Source organism: Mytilus californianus, unplaced genomic scaffold (genome assembly GCF_021869535.1).
Source record: "Mytilus californianus isolate M0D057914Y unplaced genomic scaffold, xbMytCali1.0.p SCAF_8, whole genome shotgun sequence".
In the NCBI taxonomy this organism is placed as follows: Eukaryota; Metazoa; Mollusca; class Bivalvia; order Mytilida; family Mytilidae; genus Mytilus; species Mytilus californianus.
Genome location: NW_026262734.1, coordinates 70,080,051 through 70,102,258, shown reverse-complemented (window position 1 = coordinate 70,102,258; position 22,208 = coordinate 70,080,051). Strand labels below are relative to the sequence as shown.

At 33.6% G+C, this 22,208-nt stretch overlaps 1 protein-coding gene across 1 annotated transcript; it reads right to left on the bottom strand.

Moving 5' to 3' along the window:
* Positions 1 to 2,730: 2,730 nt before the first annotated feature.
* LOC127712184 (60S acidic ribosomal protein P2-like) lies at positions 2,731 to 17,600 on the bottom strand. The gene is made up of 4 exons (XM_052218490.1): positions 17,487 to 17,600; positions 5,544 to 5,716; positions 4,943 to 5,029; positions 2,731 to 2,855 (listed from the first exon to the last, which is right to left on the bottom strand). The coding sequence occupies exons 2-4, from the start codon at positions 5,713 to 5,715 to the stop codon at positions 2,779 to 2,781; spliced, it is 336 nt and encodes a 111-aa protein (XP_052074450.1). The 5' UTR covers position 5,716; positions 17,487 to 17,600; the 3' UTR covers positions 2,731 to 2,778.
* Positions 17,601 to 22,208: the final 4,608 nt, after the last annotated feature.

The following is a 22,208-nucleotide window of genomic DNA, read 5'->3' as shown; positions in this document are numbered from 1 at the left end:
TCACTTTGTAACCTTATACAAGGGATATTTGTTGATTTTGATATCTTATGGCGGCCATCTTGGAAAAAGCCACCATTTTGAAATTTCAACTTGGATCCATGTTATATTGTTTGAAGCATCCAGCGCTACTAACATTCCAAATTTGAACTTGTATACAGTCCACCACACAGCCCTCTATTTTTCGCTATTCTGGAGCGCTCTTTCATCTGGTATTAAATGTCAGATAAGCTAGTATTATCTAAGTACTTGTCACTTTCAATTAAATATATTATTGTTTCAATTTTTATCTGTAAAAAGTTAAACTATGTACAAGATGGTGTAATATGACTCCCAACAATGTAAACACTACTTGACTACAAGTTTTGTCATAGATGGAGATTTTACATTATGAAAAAATTAAGAACGAAATAAGAACAGTAATTTATTATTTTCATGCTTATTAATTGTATTCTTTTACAAACTGATTGTTTATATAACACTGAAATCTTAATCATTGATTTTAGAGTCTGAACGTTCTGATTCAAATAGGGTGGGAGGTGGCTGGTTCCTAAGTCAATACAAAATAAGATTGCTGTGTGTGGCTTCTCCGCTAAGCACAAATCATGACGAGTAACCGCAGAGTGTGGTCAGCTCAGAATTGGAATGTTGTTTCTCAGATGACTAAATGATAAAATAACAATTAGATTTGTCCTGAAATGTTAATAAGGGGAATGTGTGTGGGGGGAGGGGGATTCTGCTAGAGCCTTAGTGAAATTTACTAAAAGAATAAACTGTGAATCCTGATATTTATGGATCTTAATTCATTTGTGTAAAATTTAAATGAAATATTTTTTTTTATTTTTCAACTCCCCTTTTTTGTTCTTTATTTTAGTAACTTGAATTGTGCGATACATGTAAACTGCAAAATAACTGAAAAGATGAACTTTGAAAATGCCAATTGTCATACAGATGTGAAACATATCCATGTTTAAATTTAAAAGTTTGTGTATCTTGCTTTTAAAATGTGTTATGTATTATAACTAGTTGGGGGCCTCGGTGGTCTAAGTAGTCCAACTACTCTATCACTAGCCAGTCAACACTGAGGTTGTGAGTTCGAATCCCGCACAGGACAGGTGCACTTGACTTCAATCTTAATTGACTAGAATTGTCAGTTTTCCTACCAAAGTTCGGTGGTTCTCTCCGGGCGCTCCAGCTTCCTCCACCAATCAAAATTGACCGCCACGAAATAGCACAATAGTGTTGAAAGTGGTGTTAAACACCAATCAATCAATCAATCAATTATTATAACTAGTTGAAATGTTTATACCAAACAGTTACTTTCTGTTAACTTTTTTTTTCATCCCTAACAAAAAGTCATGAAATTGTTTATTCTTTTATGTATATAATATGTATTATATTTACACCTGAAATTATATTTCATGTTCTGCACAAAAACAATGCCATCTATGTACACCAGTTTTATCACAAAGGATGCAGAAATTATCACTGTAGCTAGCAAGAACCGACCGAACCTGTCTAATGTTAATTTTACTGATACAATTAAAATTTGACAAATCATTTAATGAATGTTGACAGCCACTTAGGATTTATGTTGTTTTTATCTAAACAGTAGTTGTGTAAAACTTTTCAAATTTGAGGGCTGTGTGTAGGACTGTATAAGTGATATTTGTTGATTTTGATATTTTGAAACGGCCATCTTGGAAAAAACCACTATATTGAAATTTCAAGGTGGGTCAATAGCTTATATTTTTTGACACACCCCACACTACTATCATGCCAAATTTGGCCTTGAATTTTACCTTATATAATATATGTTGATTTTGATATTTTATGGTGGCAATCTTGGAAAAAGCCGCCATATTGAAATTGCAAAGTGGGTCCATAGTTAATATTGTTTGAAACACCCAGAACTACTACCAGGTCCATGCAAAACTTGGTGCTTTTGTCATCAAACCCACAATTTTGTCACCGATCAGCCAGACTAGAGCTTTTATTTTTCAAATTATTACCACTCTTTAGGTTGCAATAACGAACATTATGCACAGCTTTCATCAGGAAAGGTTACTTATCGAATGAAAAATATTTCCAGAGACAGCAAGTAGAACTGAGCAATTGCTCACAAACGATACCCACTTTTTTTTTGTATAACATGAAGTGGAATAGAAATTATTCTGAAAACATATTACATGGTAGAGCATGTTCACATAAGCCTGATAACAAATTTCAGCAAGTCCTTATTTTTAGTTCCCAAGAAAAATGTGACAAAAATTTCATACATGACCATTATGTTTAAAACATAAGTATTCCTTAAACATGAAGTTGATGAAACTGTGTCACAGTATAGCATGCTGACATGGAGTCTGATAACTAATTTCAGGAAGCTCTTATTTGAAGTTCCCTAAAATATGTGACAAATTTCATACAAGTTTAGAATGTATAAATATTCTGTATTAGGAAGTTGATTATCGATGATTCTGTAACCACATCAAAACAGTATACATGTAGCATGATCACATAAAACCTGATAAAAAATTCTAGTATTTGTAGTGCTGAAGAAAAATGTGCCAAAAATTTATGGAATGGACGGACAGACAGAGGTAAAACCATATACCCCTCATTTGGAGCAGGGATATAATGATGCCAGCTTAATACAAAATTCATAAAAAAATTGTATTCATATAAAATGGTTACATATATACTCTTTTGTCAATGAAATTATCAAGACTGGTATAAAGTATATAATGTCTTTATTATAGATGCATTGCATAAGACATTTAATTAGTCAAAGAGTCCAAATCCCATGTCATCATCAGACTCTGATTCTGGCTCAGGTTTCTTCTTTTCTTCTTTCTTTGCTAAAATTTTAAAATAAGTAGATTACTTTACAAGTAAAAAGAATTTATTTTATGTTTGGCCTTTCTTTCGACTACTATTAACTACATATCAAGTAAACATTGCAATGAAACTAACTTTTTTTATAAAATGCTCCGCTAGGCGCAGCTTGATACGACCGCAGAGGTCGAACCCTGACCAGTTGGGGCAAGTTGGTACCATAACCCCCAAAATCAATCCCAACCTTCCTTTTGTGGTATTGAACCTTATGGTAAAAATTTTTTAAGAGATCCATTCACTTAAACTAAAGTTATTGTGCAAAAACCAATGTGTCTTCCGACGACGCCGGCGCCGCCGATAACGACGCCAACGTCATACCAATATACGACCGCATAATTTTTTTTTCGGTCGTATAATAAGTCATTATATTCAATATATTATGCTACATTTCACATTTGTATCCCATGCTCAAGGGAGATAGGAAGATTTGTGCACTGAAGAAAAATCTATTTCCTGAGGGCATCGCCCATTTTATCTAATTTTCAATCTAATCAAGGCAGACCTCCTTTCACAAAGTGGAATACCATTAGAGGATTATTTATATTCATGCCTTAATTTCATAAGAAAACTTGTCTGGAGTAATTAAAACCTATTGTTTCATCCTTGATAAAAAATTCTGCATCTTTTTATTCTCTTTAAAGTCAAACAATTGAAAGAAATGTACAACTATATTAGAGTGACAATCTTGAACAAATAGAAACGGTTTTGTAAATGAACTGGTCCCTAGAAAGTAAACATTACTGGGATCCGGAAAACTAAATTCACTCTAACAATTCAAAACAGGTGATCATAGGATCAAAATTGTTTTGGAAATTTAAGGTTCCAAACATGATTAAATGGTCACACAGAGATACGACTAGCCTGTATGTAATTTTGATAGTACAATGCAGATGTTGAAATAAAATGACAATATTTTTATCATTTTAACTAGGCAAAATGTTCAAACACAATGAACAATACTTGAAGGTGCAGGATAAAATAATCTGTGGAAATGAGAAATGCTAATGCTTATACAACTGCATAACAAATACCAAAGACTTGCCTTCAGTTCTTTCCCTTAAGGTTCATCATAACTTTTTGGCAAATATGGCCGTATTTACACCACAAATTTTATTCAGAGTACAGACAAACCTGCGCACCTTGTAAAGTTTTAAGGCATGACAGGAACTAGATAAATACATTTTAAATGCATTTAATATTTCAGAAAATTATAAACTTTTATGGATTTTGAGATTCCTTTTTTTTCTTTCCCACAGGTGCCAAAATAAACTAAGTTTGGAAAAATGTTTGAGATGTTCCCCTATGTAATTAATATTAGTGAGTTGTTAAAATTGACATGGACAATAGATACCTGCACAACAATATGTGATTTAAACTGTGTAATTGAGTGGACCATATCAAATGAAATTCAGGTGTTTGTTTATTTTGGCACTCCTGTTTACTTTCTAGGGACCAGTTCATTTACAAAACCGTTTCTCTTTGTTCAAGATTGTCGCTCTAATATAGTTGTACATTTCTTTCAATGCTACTAAAATTTGGGTTGGGCCCCTAAATTTTTTTATTAAAATGCCCATAGTGCTTATGTTAATTTATACATTGTGGCAGGTTGGGCCCCTAGTTGGGAAATGTTGAGTCTTATTCCCCGTTATACATTTTCTGAAACATAAAATGCATTTGAAGTGTAATTATCTAGTTCCTGCCATGCCTTAAAACTTTACCAGATGCACAGGTTCGTCTGTACTCAGAGTAAATTTTGTGGTATAAACACAGCCATATTTTTCAATTCCTTCTGATGAACCTTAAACTAACCTAATCAGTTAACATGAAAACAGAGTCAATAGACCATGACTGAGAGGGTAGATCAAATAATCTGCATGAAAATAAGATGTCCCACACAACTACATACCAAATAATAATGACCCACATCTTAAACTGACTTAATCATAGACTGATACATCGATGAGGATGCTGTCGTAGGAAGACAAAAATCAAGACAACTGAAGAACATTGCATTTCTTCAGATTAAAAATCTAAATTTTTCTGTATTTACCTCCTCCTTTAGGTGCTTCCTCAGCAGCAGCAGCAGGTGCGGCAGCTACAGCTCCTCCTGAAGGTACTGAGGCCAGCTTTTCTTGACCTTTTCAAAGAGAAATATGTATGGAATAATACCAATGACTTTACAGACAACAAACTGTATTCTACAAAAACTAAGATACAAGTGGAAAACATACTTAAACAAATTTAAAGCTCTGTCCATTCAATTGCATAATCTTTAATTTAAATATTTATAAAGATGTAAATCTAGTCTGACAGTAAAAAATAAATTTGTAAGCATGTAAAAGATCCTTCACAAAATGAAGTCTAACAGCCACAACTATAATGCATTTTGTTCTGGATTTATCAACTCGATGCGAGAAAATTGCTAGGCCATAATTTGAAAGTTCCTGCAGCAGAAAAAGTACAAATTTAAATATATTGATTGCAATTAGACTAATTAAAATGTATTTTCGACTGATACATTTTCATTAATGATCATCGGTCCAAATGTCATTCAAGACAAAATTCTTTTTAAAATCTCTGACCATGTGTCAACTATGGTTCAGTAATTTATTTGATCTGAAAGCATAACAAAAAGTATGACTATTGTATACCTTCTTTGATCAGGTCTTCTAGGTTTTTTCCTTTGAGTTCACTTATAATTTTCTTGATTTTATCAGCTTCGGCTTCTATACCAACTGACCCAATAATCTTTTCAAGGTCACTGGCTGATGGATTTGCGTTTCCTCCAAGGGATGCAAGTAGGTAAGCTGCCACGTAACGCATTCTGTGAAAAAAAATACAGATCCTTGCATAAATTTAGGTACGCCATATTTAGTAATTCCAAAGTTCTATTAAGACACATGCAAAGGATCAGCTAAAGGATAAGAATTAAGATCAAATTGATAATCAAATAATCCAACAATATTCTTCAGATGTTAACAAGACAGTTGTCTGATACACTATCAGTATTGATCTTTTTAGATTTTGCTTTTAAAACAAATTAGGCTTAAATTAAATATTGTTTGCTTGCAGTTTACCGACCGACCCTTGAAAATCCCCCCCGACTGTGAAAATTTTAATGCTTTAAATTTTAAGAAATTATTTTTAAAACTTCTATTGCCGAGATCCAGAAATTCAGGTCCTTTCCGGAATTGATTTAAGTCTAGGTTTTTCTTGCCTTCCCGTCAAGCGTTCATGTGACCGTTTAATGATAAAGCACATGAAGCTCCATGAAGTTACGGAAGGAGTACTTTGTGCTGTCGACTTCTGTCAATTTTAAGACAAAATACAAACAAAAAAGTTTAATAGTAAACTGTTTATACAGATTCAGGCACATGGAATAATGTCTTTGATGATATCATTGAAGAAGATGCAGCGGATATTCACAACCGAAACGATAACTCATCTTTGCCAACTTTCTGTCTCAAACAAATCGGGTACAGAATCTTTTGAGCCTGACTTTATGGAACAAATTTCAGTGGTTAAACAATTCGACAGCAGTTTGAAGTATGTCATATTTTCTATAAATCGTTGTGAAGAAGACAAAGATGAAACCACTCCTCCGTGAATATATGGATACCTGTAAACATGCCTGTATGGAGAAAGAGCTCATTTAAAATGTAAATGGATAGAGACCATGCCAAATCAATGAGAAGCAACCCAAAATACACAAAGATGTAGAGAAAATGAATGATCAGCTTGAAAAATAAATATACAGTACTCTCTCTATATTAAATCTATCTTCGATTGCAATGAGTATGCTCCTTTAGGATAAGGGGGGCTGCCCCACTCATTGCAACTATTCTCTTTCTTACAACATTAAATATACCCAAACTTTGTGGTCTGTCACTGTGTGAATTGAATTAAAGCATGTTCTTAGGAGCTATGCTGCCATTTTTTTGTATGCAGTCAAAACATTTCAGTACAGACCATTTACTTTAATGGGGTGCTATGGATTTCGCCCCAAACTAGTAAGTTTTCTTTGGTTTTTATTTAAGCCTGGCATCAACATATCTTTCAAAATATAACCTTATTGCATATAATTAAATATTGTTAGAAATATGAAAACAGTCTTTTTTTAGATGCCCTTTTTTCAATTGAGGAAGATTCAATGGCTGATTTTTTTTTTATTAAAAATACACTCTTTAATACATTGTCTTATAAATCTTTAATATCTACATTTTTCTGATGAAAATACTCTACTCATGAAAACATTTTAGTCAAGAAGCATATATGTCCGTGAGTATATTTCTTTAAAACAGTTCTAGTCATTCCTTGTTTATAAGTGTTTCAGTATTTAATAATACCATATTTTATGTCATAAATTGAATTAAAGTTTCAGTTCTAGTTAAAAAGTTTTTTTTTTATTTGACAATGCCTGTTCATTTCATGTTGGTTTTCAGTGTTTGTTGTTTTAAAATAGGTTTTTTTTTCTTAACAAGAAACTTGGTTTCTGTAACTGCTTGTTAAAACTTTTGGCTGATAAAATAAAATATTTTTCCTACCTACCGACCCTTCAGTCTGAAGGTACAGTCGGGAAACTGCAAACAAACATATTTTTAAGGTTGGCCTTAAAAGGATTCCCTCCCAAGATTTTTTTGAAAATAAGATGCAAAATCCTGCATTGCAATGTCAGTTTAGAATCCCCTTTTAGAATACACCTTATTGCTATTAATCCGCCGTTACTGGACATCACAATAGAAAATTTCTGACGCCACAAAGTAATAGTGATTGTTGTATGAGGGCAATAGTTCAAGTGTCACAGATTTTCCGGTCAAGTGTTGAAGATTCCCAAATAGCAATAAGGTCTATTTGCCTTGGCTTGGGAGTTTGGTATCTTTTTTATACTTTATTTTTTATTTTTCATGGTTTTCAAGCTTTCTTCAGCCAAAGTGGGAATATTTGTCTTAAATTTTAGTCATATCCAGAATAAGCTTCACTTTCAATTTATATACCAATTTACATTATTTTTATGTGCAACTTGATAAACAATTTTTTTATTGCTAAGCATAGTAATTATTCTTAACAAAATAAAAATTTGTCTCTTGTAACAAGCAGAGGTTGACACTTACTTTAAACAGGTAGTAGTCCATAGGACTGTAAAAATAAATGGAGAATGTGTCCATGGGACACAGATGATGCCCCGCTTGCATATCATATAAAGTTATAAAGGGACATAACTGAAGAACAGTAAAAGTGACGCTACCCAAATTTGTATTTGATCTGAGTTTTGTGGTAATAAGTATTGTGAATAAGTTTCATAAAATTTGTTTGAGGCACACTTAAGCAAGAGAACGGAAATGAAAAATTCAGCAATTTTTCCATTTGTAAAGGGGCATAACTCTAGAACAATAAAAATGACACCCCCACAATTCAAACTTGATCTGTATTTTGTGGTAATTAGCATTGAGTATAAGTTTCATAAAATTTGGTTGAGGCTAACAAGTTAGAGAACAGAAACAAAAAATTCAGCAATTTTTCCATTTGTAAAGGGGCATAACTGTAGAACTGTTGAAGTGACGCCACCAAAATTCAAACTTGGTACATTCCCCATTTCCATTCTCAATTTTATTGATCTGTGTTTTGTGATAATAAGCATTGCGTATAAGTTTTATAACATTTGGTTGAGGCAAACTAAAGTTAGAGAACGTAAACCAACTTCAAGACGTACGGACAAGGGTAAAACTTAATAGCGGCGGGGGCATAAAATTAATTGACTAGTCCTAATTTTGTTGTAGTCCCAAGGTGGCTCAGGTCTTTTGAAAAATAAGATCTGCAAAATCCTGCATTCTGAGAGCTTCTGACATTTTTTGTCTCAAATTTACATTTTAAATCTTTTGTTTTCAATAATACCAATGGATAAATGCTTCGCTGAGCACAGCTGGATACGACCGCAGAGGTCCAACCCTGAACAGTTGGGGCTAAAATGGACACATATTATTCATGACATCAATGTTCATTTTGTTCAACCGCTAGCTTTATGCCAAAAATCGCCGACAAGTAATGTGTAAACCGAGTAAAAACATATCTGACTGACAAAACAGCATTGACAAAAACAATGGCCCCCATAAACCGGAAATGTCGACAATTACAATACTGGATCATATTCTGGGAGCGGATAAGGCTAATTCAGGGTTTGCCAATCAACAATAAATAAATAATAAAATGCTCCGCTGGGCGCAGCTTGATACGACTGCAGAGGTCGAACCCTGAACAGTTGGGGCAAGTATGGCCACAACATTCAAGCTTGATACAGCTCTGAATTTGGATTGTGATTAAATATTTGACACAGCATAGGTTTCTGACACAAACTGAATGTGATCTAAGAACTTAAATTTTTTTTAATTTACCTACTGTAAATTCACAAATTATTGTGTGCAGTTATTATTGCGATTTTGTCATTTTAGCCTAAAATGCGTTTTTAATTTTTGCGATATTGAGAAAAATCCTGTTTAGTTCATAAAAAAAATTTCAAAATGCGAGTTTAAATTATTGCGATTATAACCCTGTCGCATTTTTCGCAATAATAAAAACATCGCAATAATTTCTGAATTTACAGTATTATGGTCCAATATCCAAAATCAAAATACATGGTTAGATTCAGCATATCAAAGAATCCAAAGAATTCAATTTTTGATGAAATCAAACAAAGTTTAATTTTGGACCCCTTTGACCTCAATGTGGACCAATTTGATAACGGGGCCCAAAAATCAAAATACATGGTTAGATTCAGCATATCAAAGAACCCCATATATATTCAATTTTTGTTAAAATCAAACTAAGTTTAATTTTGGACCCTTTGGACCTTAATGTAGACCAATTTAAAAAACGGGACCCAAAACTAAAAATCTAAATACACAGTTAGATTTGGCATATCAAAGAACCCCATTAATTCAATTTTTGATGAAATAAAACAAAGTTTAATTTTGGACCCTTTTGACCTCAATATGAACCAATTTGATAGCGGGGCCCACAAATAAAAAATCTAAATACATGGTTAGATTCAGCATATCAAAGAACCCCATATATTCAATTTTTGTTGAAATCAAACAAAGTTTTATTTTGGACCCCAATTTGGACCAACTTGAAAACTGGGCCCAAAATCAAAAATCTAAATACATGTTTAGATTCAGCATATCAAAGAACCCCAATAATTCAATTTTTGTTAAAATCAAACTAAGTTTAATTTTGGACCCTTTGGACCTCAATGTGGACCAATTTGATAACTGGGCCCAAAAATCAAAATACATGGTTTGTTTCAGCATATCAAAGAACCCCATATATTCAATTTTTGTTGAAATCAAACAAAGTTAAATTTAGGACCCCAACTTGGACCAACTTGAAAACTGGACCCATAATCTAAAATCTAAACACATGTTTAGATTCAGCATATCAAAGAACCCCAATAATTCAATTTTTGTTAAATTCAAACTAAGTTTAATTTTGGACCCTTTGGACCTTAATGTAGACAAATTTAAAAACTGGACCCAAAATTAAAAATCTAAACACATGTTTAGATTCAGCATATCAAAGAACCCCAATAATTCAATTTTTGATGAAATAAAACAAAGTTTAATTTTGGACCCTTTTGGACCTCAATATGAACCAATTTGATAGCGGGGCCCACAAATAAAATATCTAAATACATGGTTAGATTCAGCATATCAAAGAACCCCACATATTTAATTTTTGTTGAAATCAAACAAAGTTTAATTTTGGACCCCAATTTGGACCAACTTGAAAACTGGGCCCAAAATGAAAAATCTAAATACACAGTTAGATTTGGCATATCAAAGAACCCCAATAATTCAATTTTTGATGAAATAAAACAAAGTTTAATTTTGGACCATTTTGACCTCAATATGAACCAATTTGATAGCGGGGCCCACAAATAAAAAATCTAAATACATGGTTAGATTCAGCATATCAAAGAACCCCATATATTCAATTTTTGTTGAAATCAAACAAAGTTTAATTTTGGACCCCAATTTGGACCAACTTGAAAACTGGGCCCGAAATCAAAAATCTAAATACATGTATAGATTCAGCATATCAAAGAACCCCATATATTCAATTTTTGTTAAAATCAAACTAAGTTTAATTTTGGACCCTTTGGACCTCATTGTGGAAAAAAATTGACACCCCCCACAATTTCTTTTTACCCCCCCCCCCCCCCCTTTTCCCACAAAAAAATCTTTCCCTCAAGATATGGTCATAATCTCAATTCAAATTTCCAATGGAGTTTGCAACCATAATTATCCATTTAAATTTACAATAGTGCTAACTTAATCTATTTTATAATAGAATTTAAAATATAGTGTCAAATCTTTCATATGGATTTTTACTGGTTGTATTTGGATTACCTCCCTTACACTGTTTTAAATTATCTTAATTGTTCATTAACCATTACTTTATACATAATTTAAAAGCAGTGTAAGGGAGATAATTTCAATGATGTATTTGATTTATCTCCCTTACACTGCTTTAAATTATGTTTTGTACTAAAGTATTTGTCCATTAACCAGGACAACCTTGTCTTTCCCCCTTTTTTGCCCCTAATTCCTAAACGGTTTGAGCCATAACCCCCCAAAGCAAATCCTAACCATCCCTTTGTGGTATGGAAACTTGTAGTATAATTTCAGAGAGATCCATACACCGTTCCACAGTTATTGTCTGGAAACTAGAAAATGCTTATTTTTGGCCCCAAATTCCTTAACTGTTGGTACCATAACCCCCAAAATCAATCCCCACCTTCCTTTTGTGGTATTGAACCTTACGGTAAAAAGAGATCCATTCACTTAAACTAAAGTTAGAGTGTGAAAACCAATGTGTCTTCGGACGACGACGACGCCAACGTCATACCAATATACGGTCGCATAAAAATAACTTGATATTTAGAAGTTAATAAAAATTTTGCAAATTTTCCATTTATAAAGGGACATAACTCTAGAACGGTTAAAGTGACGCCACCAAAATTCAAACTTGATCTGTGTTTTGTGGTAATAAGCATTGTGTATAAGTTTCATACATTTGGTTGAGGCAAACTCAAGTTAGAGAACGGAAACCAATTTTGGGACGTACGTACGTATGTACAGATGGACAAGGGTAAAACTTAATGCCTCCACCGCTACGGCGGGGGCATAAAAAGGCTGTAAACTTTTATCACATGTGCCTTATAAGAACTACGATATTTTGATACTACCAGGGCTCACGCTACCAGGCGACTAGGGCGAAGAAGTCGCTTTCCCGTCCATCACTTCGCTTTGCCAGACCCTCAAAAGCGAAAACAACTCGCCCTGTTGTTTACGATACTCGCTATTCAGTCGCTTTCGTCATCGGCATTATTCAATTTTTACCAAGTCGATGAAACAGCAATTTTTCATTTAAAAGTGAAGAAATTCAAGGCATACACTATTTATTTTCATCAGAAAAGAGGTTAAAGCATTTATTTTAAGTTGGTGGCATGCTATTTCATAAAAAACATTTTTTTTTCACTTCCGGTACTTGTCCCCTACTAGCATGACTAGAGAGCGTATTCAAATCATTCTAACATTCAACAAAATAAGTTGTTACTTCATAAGAACTTGATGAAATTTGCCTGAAGTAAATTTGTTATCCATGTATTGCATTAAAAACGTCATATTCCTTTCCAAATAGTGTGTCAAACATCGTTTATTTTTGTTAATTTTACTTTGTCCGACATTTAAATTATTGGGCATATTATTGTACAACTACGGACCGGAGTCAGGATTTCATGGAAACGGACCGGCTATGACCAAAATACGGATTCTTACGATAATGATTACGGACACATGGATGGCACTGCTGACAGACAAAAATTGATCCCAAAAGGAACAAAATACACTTTCTACATGCATTAACATACTTTTGTTTAGATCTTCTTGATTAATGTATATATTTCCAGTGATATTGTTTGCCTCAAATTACAGCCGAAATTCTGCTTTTTCCCCTAGAGAAAATTCCCAATTATTAAAAAAAAAGGCTTAAAATTCCTCCCAAAAAGTTTTACATTTTCCCCAAACAGTGATGGCATTGGTAGTAATGATTGTAAATATCGTATTCATGTTATTATTTTGATATTAGAAAGCGCTTTTGAGATCCGGTTTTCTGATCAGAATCATCATGGTGTTTGTAACACATGTGGTTTTCAATGCATTAAGTACCATCATTGCTTCTGTTTCTTTCCCCTCTTAGAAAAGTACCTTTCAGGTTGAAAATGTCTGACAACTAAAATATACATGAAAAAACAGTGCAAAAAAGACTGCAAAGGTCGGCAAAAAATCGGAAATGTGTTTAGAATAAAATATACAAATTTCCCAATTTCAATAAAAAATATGCATTTTTCCCAATAAAAAACGGTAGAGGTAGTTTTGAAAAAAGACAACAATATCACTGATTTCCATGTATATGCAAAGTTTCAATTTATAAGTTAAAGTTGCTCAACAGGGTTTGACACTTACTAAACGTATGTACTAGCCTGCAGGGCTAGTGAAATTATTATTCTACTAGCCCTCTAGTCAATTCACTAGTCCTCCAAGTGCCTAAGGCACTCGGACGGTCGTGCCACCGGCACGACCCTATCTAGGAGGGTCTGGGGGCATCCCCCCCCCAAAATTTTTGATACAAATGAAGCTAAATCCTGTGTTCTGGAGCATTTCCAGAGGGTTTTGAACATGTTTTTGTTTATCAAATTTCACCGGTTTGCTAATAAAAAATACCCCAAAAAAAAAAAATGCTCCGCTGGGCGCAGCTTGATACGACCGCAGAGGTCTAACCCTGAACAGTTGGGGCAAGTATGGACACAACATTCAAGCTTGATACAGCACTGAATTTGGATTTTGATTAAATATTTGACACAGCATAGGTTTCTGACACAGAATGAAAGTGGTCTAAGAACTTAAAAAATTTTAATTTACCTATTCAAACCATAACATAATTATTTGCTTTTATATATAAATCAGAAAAAACCAATTTAAAATGGAAAATTTAAAAAAAAAAAAAAATGAAAAAAAAAATCCCCCCTCAAATTTTTTGAACCCCCTTATGATTCATCACCCCCAAACTCAATCCCAGTCTTCCCTTTGTGGTATGGTACCTTTCAGTACAATTTCAGAGAGATCCGTACACTTGAACACAAGTTATTGTCTGGAAACTAGAAAAATGCTTGTTTTTTGCCCCTTTTTGGCCCCAAATTCCTAAACGTTTAGGGCAATTACCCCCAAACTCCAACCCAGCTTTCCCTTTGTGATATGGAACCTTGTAGTACAATTTCATAAAGATCCATACACTTACACACAAGTTATTGTCCTGAAACTAGAAAAATGCTTGTTTTTTTGCCCCTTTTTGGCCCCCCAATTCCTAAATTTTGAGGCAATTACCCCCAAAATCAATCCCAGCATTCCCTTTGTGATATGGAACCTTGTGGTACAATGTCAGAGAGATCCATACACTAACACACAAGTTATGTCTGGAAGTTACAAAAATGCTTATTTTTGGCCCCTTATTCCTTTACTGTTGGTACCATAACCCCCAAAATCAATCCCAACCTTCCTTTTGTGGTATTGAACCTTATGGTAAAATTTCATAGAGATCCATTCACTTAAACTAAAGTCAGAGTGCAAAACCAATGTGTCTTCAGACGACGCCGCCGCCGTCGTCATACCAGCATACGACCACAAAAATTTTTTTGCGGTCGTATAAAAATTAATATTTTAATCATCTATATTAAGAATGTGTTCGACTTATTTTGAAGACCCCTTTAGACTGTTAGATCATTACTTCATCATCATCCTCATTTTACTTATCATTATTACTATAGTGTCTTTAATGAAGATGGATAAGTTAGGGATTTAAAAATACACCCACAAAAGAGGAAATGTTTGCCCTTGCTGTTTTTTGTCATAATTTGTCATGGACTCCTTCTTTTCCCTTGTTGTTTCAGTTTATTTTTTTTTTTCAGGACAAGATTTTATTCCTAAAAATCTGTATATTTTTACCAGAGACCAAGGAATTGTATAGTATACAAATCCTTGCAGAGACCTATAATGTTGTTTTTATGACAATAATTCAGTGATATTGTTTGCCTCAAATTACATTCGAAATACAGCTTTTTCCCCTAAGAGAAAATTCCCAATTACTAAAAAAAATGGCTTAAAATTCCTCCCAATAAGTTGTACATTTTTCCCAAACAGTGTAAATTTTGTATTCATGTTATTATTTTGATATTATGAAAGCACTTTTGAGATCCAGGTTTTTGATTAGAATCATCACGGCGTTTGTAACACACGTGGTTTTCAATGTATTAAGTACCATTATTGTTTTTGATTCTTTCCCCTCCCCAAAAAGTACCTTTCATGTTAAAAAATGTCTGACAATCAAAATATATGTGAATAAACTGTACAATAAAGACAGCAAAGGTCAGCAAAAATTCTGGGATTTGTTGACAATTAAAATTTTGTGAAATTCCTAGTTTTAAACAAAATTTTGACTAGCCAGTTGTACTGTGATGAAAACTTTACTAGCCCTCCCTAATTTTTACTAGCCTCGGGCTAGCGGACTAGCGTTAGTGTCGAACCCTACTCAACTCTGGGACTATTACACTAATATGATTATATTATGTCCAAGCTTAGCCGTTAAATTTATATATCTTTTTAATGAGAAATAATTTCATGAACATGCATACAGAGTAGTTTTTTAATTGAATTTTAAATGATATAACAACTTTCTTTTCCTTTTTGATATAAAAAAAAATCTTTTTTATTATTGCCAGATATTTAATTGTTTTTTTCTGACAAGAGGACTCATATGATTGTGCAACTATATATGATAAAATTAAACAAGTTATTCTACTTGTATACCAAAGGTACAATTTGAACAATATCAAATAAAATAAGATACATATCATTATGGCACTTAATGTATTATAGTAAAAACCAAAGATTGTAGCACCGCGAGCAAACAAGCACCTCTTTCAAATCTCACCACTTCACCCTCTCAATTTCAAAAAGAGAAGTCACTTCTCCCTATGATTCTGAAGTAGTGTGAGCCCTGTACTACTATAACCTTGATCTCCTTATTTTTATATTGAGTGCTTTGTTGTATACTTTAAAAACAAAAAGAACAGAAAATAAAAATATAAATAGCTATCATGTAGTTTCTTACTTTATTTTCACAAAAAAGATAATTTTTAATGAACTAAACACACTAAAACTCACATTGGGTATATTTGTTGTTTTCCCAATTTCATTGAAAATCCTGAGGGAAAAAATATCCAAAACTGGCCTGGGTCTTTTTTTCAAAAAATACACAGAAAAACCCCTGGTAAAGGTGGACACAAAGCCTAATGAATGGCATCAGCACAAACAAAGTATTACACTGAGTGACGTAGCCAATTTTTCACCCATTATATATATATATATATAGTCTATGTGTCTAACTAATAACACCTTACCTACCTACCAAAACATTTTATAAAATAAAAAACACCTACCTACATACCCACCAGCAAAAATCTGGATAGGGTGTGGGGAAACAAAGATTCTTTTAATTGTGGCCCTATCAGGATAAATGGAGATGCGTCACCGACGTATTTACAACAATATTTACAAGGACAATCCCAACCCCAACACAAAGGGAGTGCTAGGACACCGGGAAGTGTTATTATGGTGGAGGAGCCGAAGTACTCAGAGAGAACCACCGGGACACACGACGGGAACAGACAAACGGGAGAGATATCAGAAGATTGATCTCCAGGTAAAAGTAGGGGGCAACTGAGGCCCCAAATTACCCATTCTAGTTTAAACTCTGGTCTGAGTACCAGAGAAGTGTGTGGGAGGGTGATTTTGGTGAAAATCACCATTGTGATGTACTGAAATTTCCAGCACCCCGAGACAGAATCAAACCCAGGTACCTTCAGCACTGTTGCCATCAGTCTTAACCACTTGACCACAATATATATTTACACTGACTTTTTCGAACCATCAGAACTTGTACTTAATGTATACTTCAAAATCATATTTATGTTATAACTATGAAATAATACTTGTAATATTATATTTTATCCACAATGCCAATGGAATAAATATTTAAAGTATGGATGATGTGGCGGTTTGGTCGACACATCCTATGGACGACGTGGAAGTATGGCCGTCAGGTCTCGAAAGCCTTCGTGTCCAAATTATAGCATGGAGTACAATGAATACGAAGATGAATCCATAGTTTTTTAAAACTTTGAATTTTGAAGAAAAGAAACTGTTTTGCATAAATAGCTAACACAGTTCGTCCTCTTTTACAGGTAACACATGTTTCATATTAATTTATCTTTTTAGAAGAATGCAAAATATGCTAGGTCAGTGTCTACACTTGCACGTGTTTCAAAGGATGAAATAATTTACGACCACGTGGTCAACCAAAAATGTAAAGTATAACTTTTCAGAAGAGCTGCAGTATTTCTAAAGTGCTGAAATGTGAAGAGTTTTTGTTTTTCTATTAACCAGAATGTTTTTGAGTTTGTAAGAAGAACAATTCATGTATACTTTTAAGTCTTTCAGACACGAAACTGTGAACAACTTCTTCGATCAAATAAAATGGTTGAAAGGAAGATCTTTGGTTTCTGGGTAATAAAGAAGCGTGATACCACTAAAATCCATCACTGACCATATTAGTTAATAAAGAAGGAACGTACATTTTACACTGTTTTTTTGTTGTTGGAAAGATTGGAACTATTGTTCCAAGTCCTTCCTAAGGCACCGGTCTCCCAAAAAAAAGTAGCAGAGGTTAGCTTCTAAATATACAAAATGTATGCACACTGAAATATAGTTCCCCATATGTCTCATGTCTCCCCAGTCAACAGACTAACAGTGGGCCAACGTTGGCAAATTGTCGGTCCGTTGGTCGACCGTTGGTGTTGGCTGCACAACATTGGCCCAACGTTGGCAAATTGTCGGTCCGTTGGTCGACCGTTGGTGTTGGCTGCACAACATTGGCCCAACGTTGGCAAATTGTCGGTCCGTTGGTCGACCGTTGGTGTTGGCTGCACAACATTGGCCCAACGTTGGCCTGCTGTTGTAAATCCATATTATTATCTCATGTTGGTTATAAATAATCGGGCCAACGTTGGCATTACGTTAGTAGCAACATAGGGCCGATATGAAATTTTGTTAATAAAAATTGATTATGAAATATTTTACGCTTTATTTCTTTTGGGAAGGCTGATGATTTCGATTGCTGCATGCTTTATGAAAAGTTAATGTTATACCGAAAGGGTTTATCAACTGAAATTACATTTACAACTCTATGTTGGGCCAATGCTGGGCCAACGTTGATCCTATATTATACTCTATATATAAGTCAGGTAAAATTTATACTGGAATATCATTACTGTAATAAAAAAAAATATATCGTTAACATAGATTGCCTGGTTAAAAGTTTAAATTTATTGCAATCATTATTTATTATAACTTTATTCATTAAACTTTGTGAAACATAATAATTTAGCAATTATATACAGAGTGATATTTGATACAGCCAGTCTGTTAATCAAGCACATTCTGATAAGGTTGACCATATGTTAGACAAATTTCAAAGATAGTTGCTATATGGTAATTAAGTTTATAGGAAATCTGAATGTAATGGGATGGTCACTTTTGTTGTTATTTCCTGTTGTGTATTTGTAAGAAAGCAGTGAAACGAAGAAAACAAAAAGAGAAAATCACATTATCTGAGGTTCAAAGAAAAAGAAAGTGACATGTAAGTTATAACTTTAAAAATTCTGTTATATATACGATTGTGGATGACAAACTTATATGGTTTTTTTTTAATCTGAGGGATGTTGTTCAAAATTAAAACATATAATTTCTAACATTTTATAATGTTGATCTTGAAGTTTATACGTTTCTGGCGAAATATTTTCTAGATTTTGTTTAAACCATTTCAATCCTAAATAATCATGAAATATTTGCCACTGAACATTAGTATCATCAAACAAATTGTAAATTGTTAATATTTTAATGTTTTATTTGTGAAATCTATAACGATTGCATTTATCACCAATACTGAAGTTAATGGAAAAAATCTGTCTTAAGATGTACCTTGTTCCGTAATGTTTCAGAAATGTGGTATAATGATTTCTACTTCATAGAAATATAAATGAATTTGTTAGTTTTATTATTTCTAAATCGCATGCAAACATATACGATATATTTGTGAAACCTGATCATATACACACTTGCATGTGTAACAGTGTTTTAGATATCAAATAGAGTATTTATTTATTAAATTCATTGCAAGAATGTTGTAATTTATATATAATTATACGGACTCGACTGAATTTAGTTTTTTTTCCTCGGCAAAACTTTTGCAAAAGAAAACCGATATTTGAATAGTTTGTAGGAGTAAATATCAGTCACAAAAAGCTGACGCTTGAAATATAAAAAAAATAGGGGGGATGTAAAAAAAAAGACTATACCACAAATAAGGATATTTATAAAAGAAAAAGACTATAAAGATTATTGTCTGAATTACTTGAAGTAGCTTTTCTTTTTGATATACAATTTTACATTTAAATATAAATTTATAGGTTAGGTATTTGAGTACTACAGAAGACAAAATAATTCAGAGGGCAAAAGGAATAATACAGAGCTAGGAATAATAGAGATTATTGACAACATCCTGGCTAGAAAATGCATGGGAATGGAGATGGGAAAAAATGCATTCTACCATTTGATAGCCCAGGATGAATAAGTTTAAGAAAGTAAGTTAACATAATAGCCATCATTTATGCTACATCGGATTCGAATTTTACAGATATATATGCATAACATGTTTAATACTACCGTTAATGCTAGTGTATTTAGATTTGACTCTGCTTAATCTAGCTAGGGAGGTTAAGTCTAGTCATTATGGTAAAGCATGCAATATGCCTTTTGCCTTGGATTGTATAGGCTAGGGAAAATATCAAAAAAGAGTATTTTTTCTATCTATTGTAATGTGCCAGGGCACCGGAAACAATTCATTTTTTGTCTCTTTGTTTATTTTTTAGGAGGATTTAATATATTCTAAATATACATACATTGAGTACTCATTTATTCATTACTTTATTACAGAGGTACATGTAGTGAAATAACTTTTATAAAGATATGCTAAACTGGATATTCAAAAGGATGTAACATTAGACGGAGCCAGAAATAGTGACAAAACAAAGTGTAGCAGAAAACAAAAGGAACACTCTTGTGAATAAAAACCATGTTGGAATACAGAACTAGAAAAATAGCTGTATAAAATGAATTATCAAGGACGTCATACAGAACTTGGATATTGCAACATAAACTGTAATGATATTATACAAATGGGATAAATGAACTATCATGAATAGACTTTAAAATTTACATTCTATAGATCTGATTTAGCAACGTATAGATACAAAAAAAGACTTTTTTAAAATTTGCTAGTTGTCTAGCTAATAATAAATTATATTTAATCATACCTTTGTATTTATATTATTTAAGAAAAATAGGTAACATGGATACGTTGATTGAGTTCATACAAATATGGGTATAAAATTCAGAAGTACAATTCCTGGAGAAAGATTGATTGGTTGTTGGTTACTGAAACGTCCATTGACAAATATTTCATGTATGTTCAGGAAGATTGAGAGAAAGTTGCTAAAAATACAAAATTTTCGGGTAGTATATAAGACACAACATGGTATAGTGGATCTGTAAAACGCAATAATTGCAACATTTAAAAAATTATTACTTTCGCCACTTTGGACTGATGTAAGAACCAGGAATTATTGCAGTTGTTGTCTGGAAGGGATTTTAGTATCCTTCATATGGATAGAAAAGTTTACAGATTGAACCAACAGAGTGCCAACGTTTGTTAACAGTTTGTTTTACTACGTTGGCCCAACGTTTGTTCAACATCGGCAAGTATTATTCCATCATTGGACCAACGTTGGGCCAATGTATTGTATAAAACCTTACAACGTTGTGCCAACGTTTAGCCATCACGTTGGGCCAACATAGGGCCACTTTGCACTTATACATTGGGCCAACGTTTAAAAACAACGTCGGGCCAATGCATGTAGATACGTTGGGCCAATGTTGTGCCAACGTACCAATGTTGTCTGGGTCTGTACATATGCAAGAGGGTAGTATAATGCCCTTTACCGTCAGGCGTCAAACGGTCATTTTAGGCTACCGTTAGCGTCAAATTGGTTAAAAATTTACCGTGATTCGTCAAAATATCCTTGTCGTGATTCGTCAGAGGTCTCAAATAATTATCGTTACCGTTATTTTTGGAAAAAATTTAACGTGATTCGTCAAAATCAGTCGATTTTTTTATCGTCTAAAAGAAAGTGTACATTTTATCGTCATGCACCAAAAATTACCGTTAACGTCATTTGGCAAGAATTAATACCGTTAATCGTCATGAAGGTACCCCCATTACGACCCTCATGCAAATCTATGCACATATGAACAGTATGAGCTAAATCTTTAGAGCAGTTCATTCACGTATGTATGTCTTTAAGTTTTGTCAATTTGCCGGCTATTTTGTCATTTTAATTAGGTAAGATTAATGATACAATACCAGTATGATTGACATCTGCCATGATTACCAAACAATCAGAGAAAAGGTGGAGCCTTAAGTACAATGTCCCAGGCTCCTTAAATGCCAATCATATTGACCAAATTACTAATCAACCTCAGTCTTACATAATTAAACTGACCCTTCATTATACATCTCAATACACAAATACTTGACCTTATTATTGAATACACAGTAACTGTTGTATATAATGTCTCTGATAATGATTAGATGTTTGATATAATGGGGGAGGGGCCTCTATAATTATATAGAAATGATACTCCTTTACCCGCTATCTTCGATGAGGGTTTACAGTTAGATGGATCAACGACTTACTACTTTCGATGACAGAAACCAATCCAACGCTGTACAGACTACGTTAGGCTATAATCCGCGTAGGGCAAATTCCCGCGTCAACATACACTCCAAAACCCATTATGGATGGGGGAGTGGTATGCCGAGTGACGTCCGAGGGCTGTATCCTAGGTGTTAGATGATGGACCACCATTTCACTGTCTCACGACTTTGGTCCTGATAATGCTTCCTGTCATCGTTAATACTACGTCCGAGACTCATCTACCAGTACTCCATCATCGAGGTTAGCGGGCTGCCAAGCTGACCAATCTGGCCCTGAAAAGCCGTTGTGAAGAAATAACATCAAAATAGTCAAC